This window comes from Lactuca virosa, chromosome 7, assembly GCF_052849685.1.
Source record: "Lactuca virosa cultivar CGN04683 chromosome 7, Lactuca_virosa_CGN04683_v6, whole genome shotgun sequence".
In the NCBI taxonomy this organism is placed as follows: Eukaryota; Viridiplantae; Streptophyta; class Magnoliopsida; order Asterales; family Asteraceae; genus Lactuca; species Lactuca virosa.
In genome coordinates this window covers 76,481,613-76,487,612 of record NC_136432.1, presented here as the reverse complement: position 1 = coordinate 76,487,612, position 6,000 = coordinate 76,481,613, and the positions used below count along the sequence as shown (strand labels likewise).

Genomic DNA, 6,000 nt, shown 5'->3' with positions numbered 1-6,000 from the left:
CGCGCCAAGACATGAAAAGAGATACACAACACAAAGTCAATGAAGTGGGAACATCAAGTCTTGAGTCTCAAATCAAAGATCTAACTTCCGTCGTCCAAAAGCTAGCCATGGGACAAACCCCACAAGTGATGGTTTGTGGAATATGTGCAACAATGGGACATCCTACGGATATGTGTCCCATCCTTCAAGAAGATGCGGAGCATGTAAATGCCACGGGGGAGTTCCAAAACTACCACGACAAGCCATCCGGTTACCAAAATGCATATAATTCAAGTTGGAAGCCAAATCCCAACATGAGCTACAACCCAAGACCAATGCCTCAAAATGCATTGGTTAGACCATCCTATCCACCACCTCAACCTCATTACCAACATCAACAACCACGCTATCAACCCAAACCGCACCCTCCACATCATCATCAACAACATTCTCAATCTCAACCAAGTAGCTCCGGAATGTCTCTCGAAGACATTGTCAAATCCCTAGCCACTAGTACCCAACAATTCCAAAAAGAGACAAGTACTAGTATCTCCAACCTTGAAGCACAAATGGGAGATATAGTTACATCCATAAGCAAGTTGGAGTCTCGTGGGAAATTACCTTCTCAAATCGAAAAGAACCCGAATGTCAATGTGGTGACCTTGAGAAGTGGCAAACAAACCGGAGAGAATAGTTCAAAGAAGAAGCCAAGAGATAAAGAGGAAGAAATAGAAGTTATTCCCGATGAAGAACCTATAGCCAAGAACGATGCACAATCTGAAGTTCCAAAGAAGATTACCCCTCTAATAACACCCATAGCCACTCAACCGCCATTTCCCTCCCGACTTGCAACTTCAAAGAAAAATATGGAGGAGAAAGAGATTTTGGACACCTTCAAAAAGGTAGAAGTAAACATTCCTTTACTCGATGTAATCAAACAAATTCCTAGATATGCAAAGTTCTTGAAGGAGCTTTGCACCAACAAGAGAAAGTTGAAAGGAAATGAGAAAATCTCGATGAACGAGAATGCATCTGCAGTTTTACAAAGGAAGCTTCCACCCAAGTGTAAGGATCCTGGAATGTTCACGGTCCCTTGCAAGATTGGAGATATCACTTTTAGTAGTGCTATGCTTGATCTTGGTGCCTCTATCAATGTCATGCCCTATTCAATGTATGAATCATTGAATGTCGGACCCTTAAGCGAAACCGGTGTCATAATCTCTCTTGCAGACAAATCAAGTGTCTTTCCTAGAGGTGTTTTGGAGGACGTCCTAGTGCAAGTAAACCAATTGGTCTTCCCGGCGGATTTCTATGTGATTGATCTAGATGAACAAGTGTCCTCAAAGTCAGGCCTAATTTTACTTGGGAGACCATTTTTGAAGACAGCAAGAACAAAGATTGATGTGTATGCGGGAAGCTTAACAATGGAGTTTGATGGTGAAACAATAAGTTTTAACATTTATGATGCTATGAGGTATCCTAGTGATGTTTCATCTTTGTGCTTTATAGATGTTGTCGAACCATTAACCCAAGAATTGTTCGAACTGTCTAATGATGACATGTTGGAGATGGTTTTGAGCAAGGGGTTTGATTATGCGAAATTAGCCGAGAAGTTGAAACTCTACTCGCTAGACCCCGAAATTGAAAGATTAGTCAACAATTTAGAGATCAAGAAGACCACCCAATTTAGTGTGAAGCAAATTGAATTACCTCAAATTCACACAAGATTTCCACCCTCCCTTGTCCAACCGCCAGAATTAGAATTGAAGGTACTTCCTCAACATTTGAAGTATGTGTACTTGGGAAACAACGAGACTCTTCCAGTCATCATTTCAACTCACCTAACACCATGTGAAGAAGAACAGCTCCTCAAGGTATTGAAGGAACATAAAAAGGCAATGGGTTGGACGATCGCAGATATCAAAGGTTTGAGTCCCTCCACTTGTATGCACAAAATCTTAATGGAGGATGAATGTAAGCCGAGTAGAGACGCGCAAAGAAGGTTGAATCCGCCAATGATGGAAGTGGTCAAGAAAGAGATTTTAAAGCTCCTAGATGCGGGAATAATCTATCCAATATCGGATAGCAAATGGGTGAGCCCAGTTCAAGTCGTGCCGAAGAAGACGGGAATCACAGTGGTCGAGAACGACAAAAGTATGATGGTCCCCACCCGTGTGCAAAACGGGTGGAGAGTATGTATTGACTACCACAAACTCAATGCAAGCACAAGAAAAGATCATTTTCCATTACCTTTCATTGACCAAATGTTAGAAAGGTTGGTCGGGAAATCTCATTATTGTTGTCTAGACGGGTACTCCGGTTTTCACCAAATCCCGGTGGCACCGGAAGATCAAGAAAAGACAACTTTTACATGTCCATTTGGCACTTTCGCATACCGTAGAATGCCATTCGGATTGTGTAACGCCCCGACCACTTTCCAACGTTGCATGGTTAGTATCTTTTTCGAATATGTCGAAAACATAATTGAGGTTTTTATGGATGACTTTACGGTATATGGAAACTAATTTCCAGAATGTTTGAACAATCTTACCAAAATTTTGAAAAGATGCATTGAAACAAATTTGGTTTTAAACTTTGAGAAATGTCATTTCATGGTGAGTCAAGGTCTCATTTTGGGTCACATTGTGTCTAAAAAGGAATTGAGGTAGATAAGGCCAAGATCGATATTATTCAAAGCTTACCTTACCCAACTTGTGTTCGTGAAGTTCGTTCCTTTTTGGGCCATGCAGGTTTCTACCGACGATTCATCAAGGACTTTTCAAAGATAACAAGACCAATGTGCCAACTCTTGCAAAAGGAGGTTGATTTCGAGTTCAATGAGGCGTGCAAAGAAGCTTTTGGAAAGCTCAAAGAGTTGCTTACATCCGCCCCCATCATGCAAGCACCAAATTGGGATCTCCCTTTTGAGATCATGTGCGATGCAAGCAACTACGCGATAGGCGCCGTTTTGGGTCAAAAGAGTGGGAGGGCCTCCCACGTGATCTACTATGCATCAAGAACACTAGACAATTCTCAAAGCAATTACTCTACCACGGAGAAGGAGCTTTGGCCATAGTGTTCGCTTTGGAGAAGTTTCGGCAATATCTACTTGGCACCAAAGTCATAGTGTATTCGGATCATGCGGCTCTCAAGTACTTAATGACAAAGAAAGACGCAAAGCCAAGACTCATCCGGTGGATCTTATTATTGCAAGAATTTGATTTGGAGATCCGAGACAAGAAAGGATGTGAGAACCTTGTTGCCGACCACTTAAGCCGGATCATCACAAATGAAACTCCTCTTCCGTTGCGGGACGAGTTTCCAGATGAGCATCTCTTTTCCCTCACTCAATCTATTCCTTGGTATGCCGATGTCGTTAACTTTTTGGTCACGAAGAGGTATCCCGACACATTCACACGTGCTCAAAAAGACAAGCTGAAAAGTGATGCAAAATACTATGTGTGGGATGAACCTTATCTGTGGAAACATTGTCCCGATCAAATCATTAGGCGATGTGTACCCCAACAAGAGCACCAATCCATTTTGCAATTCTGTCATGAATTTACTTGTGGGGGACACTTCGGACCTAACCGAACTTTAAGAAAGATCCTTGAATGTGGATTATTTTGGCTAACCATGTCATGCGATTGTTACTTGTTTTGCAAAAGTTGTGAACGGTGCCAAAGGACGGGAAACATTTCGCAAAAGAATCAAATGCCCCAAAATCCAATCCTTGTTTGTGAAATTTTTGACATATGGGGGATTGATTTCATGGGCCCATTTACCGTCTCATTTGGCAACATTTATATTTTGCTCGCGGTTGACTATGTTTCTAAATGGGTTGAAGCCAAAGCCACAAGATCGGACGATGCCAAAATGGTTATCGAGTTTTTAAAATCTAATGTTTTTGTTAGATTTGGTGTGCCCAGGGCTTTGATTAGTGATCGAGGGACGCATTTTTGCAATAAGATGATGGAGGCCTTGCTAAAAAAGTACAAAGTGACCCATCGTGTCTCTACCGCCTACCACCCTCAAACGAACGGTCAAGCGGAAATCTCAAATCGTGAGGTGAAGAGTATTTTAGAGAAAACAGTGAATCCGACAAGGAAAGATTGGAGTTTGAGGCTTGTTGATGCCTTATGGGCCTATCGGACTGCTTACAAGACCCCGATAGGAATGTCCCCGTTTAGGTTGGTTTTTGGAAAGCCGTGTCATCTTCCCGTCGAATTGGAGCACCGTGCATTTTGGGCGGTCAAGCAATGTAATTTCAATATTGATGAAGCGGGGAGACATAGGAAGCTTCAACTCCAAGAGCTGGAAGAATTGAGAAACGACTCCTATGAAAACACAAGGATTTATAAGGAGAAGACGAAGCTCTTCCACGACAAGTCCATCACCCGGAAGCATTTTGAACCGGGGCATAGGGTCCTACTATACCATTCAAGATTGAAGTTATTTCCAGGCAAGCTAAGGTCAAGATGGATTGGACCTTTTGTTGTGATAAAAACATTTGATCATGGAGCGGTAGAAATTCAGAGCGAAAAGACGGGGCAAATCTTTAAAGTCAATGGGCATCGATTGAAACCTTTCTATGAAGGTTTTAACGCAAATGTCTTAGATGTCATCCAATTGGATGCCCCGGTATACTGAAATCAAGAGGGAAGCACGTCTCGCCAAAGACGTTAAAGAAAGGCACCATTGGAAAGCAATGTGCTTCCATATATATAAAAAATAAAAATAAAAATAAAAATAAAAATAAATAAATAAATAAAAAATTTTGACCTATGAAGGACCCGCGGCCCGCGTAAGGTTAATGAAGGAAAGCATGCGGCCCGCGTAGACGAAAAAAAATCCACCTCGTTCAGTACCCGTGGCCAGCCCGCGGCCCGAGCAGCACCCGCTCCTGGATCAGAAGGTTTCGAGCACAATCCGAGCAGATAGACGCGGCCAGCACGCGGCCCGCGCCCTGCCCGCGTGTTGGTCGTTTGACTGAGTTTTTGAGCTGTTGACTGCTTTGACTTTTGTTGACCAAGGGGTTTAATGGGTTGACCAACATTGACCGGGTTTGACCTCTCTTGACCAAAGATTAAAACACCTCCAACACTCTTCTTCTTCATTCTAAACCTAAGAAACTCCACCATTTTCTCTCTAGAAGCTCAAGAACTCCATAACCCACTTCCCACAAAAATCAATTTTCCCGGAGTTCTACCGGTCGGAATCTCATGAAACCACCGCCATTCTTCACCAATTTTCATCCTCTACAAACCCCACCCAAAATCCGGTCCGATCTGTGGCCGGAATTCCGGGCGCCACCACCACCCACCACCACCTTCTTTCGCGTTTTCCGGCCAACTCCGACCACCATTGGAGATTCCGAGCACAAGGTTTTGTTTCTCTAATCAAGGGCTTTCTAACCATTCCAACCTTTTCCCAAAAAAAAACTCACGAAGAATTTCCGACCAATTCGGGGTGCCGCCACTATAGTCGCTGAAAAGTCATCTTAAAGCTCGTTTGTGGGGATTGTTTTAGCGATTAAAGCATCATATACAAAGACAAGCTTGGGGTGTGTCTTGGAGAATCTCTTTGGTGGCTCTAATTCCGCTTCCACCATTAATCCTGGGTCTAAGAAAATTGGGTACTTTCACTCCTTTATCTTCATTATTTGCATTAGTTGTTGGAATTGTGTGGTATTTGGTGACATTTGAAGATTATTGTTGATAAAAATTTGTCCCGAGTAAATGTCTAAACGTGCCAAAACGGGGACGGGAGCTACTTCCTCAAAAGGTGGATCAAAAGGAAAATCCAAGGATCCCCCGTTTCGTTTGTTGAATCTTTAAAGTCAATGGGCATCGATTGAAACCTTTCTATGAAGGTTTTAACGCAAATGTCTTAGATGTCATCCAATTGGATGCCCCGGTATACTGAAATCAAGAGGGAAGCACGTCTCGCCAAAGACGTTAAAGAAAGGCACCATTGGAAAGCAATGTGCTTCCATATATTAAAAAAAAAAAAATTGACCTA

General features: G+C 42.6%; 1 protein-coding gene across 1 annotated transcript; it reads left to right on the top strand.

The window, feature by feature from the left end:
* The first annotated feature begins 314 nt into the window (after positions 1 to 314).
* LOC145126792 (uncharacterized) lies at positions 315 to 3,055 on the top strand. Its single transcript, XM_079062091.1, has 3 exons — positions 315 to 2,133; positions 2,251 to 2,429; positions 2,798 to 3,055. Exons 1-3 carry the CDS (start codon positions 315 to 317, stop codon positions 3,053 to 3,055), a joined length of 2,256 nt encoding a protein of 751 aa, XP_078918217.1.
* Positions 3,056 to 6,000: the final 2,945 nt, after the last annotated feature.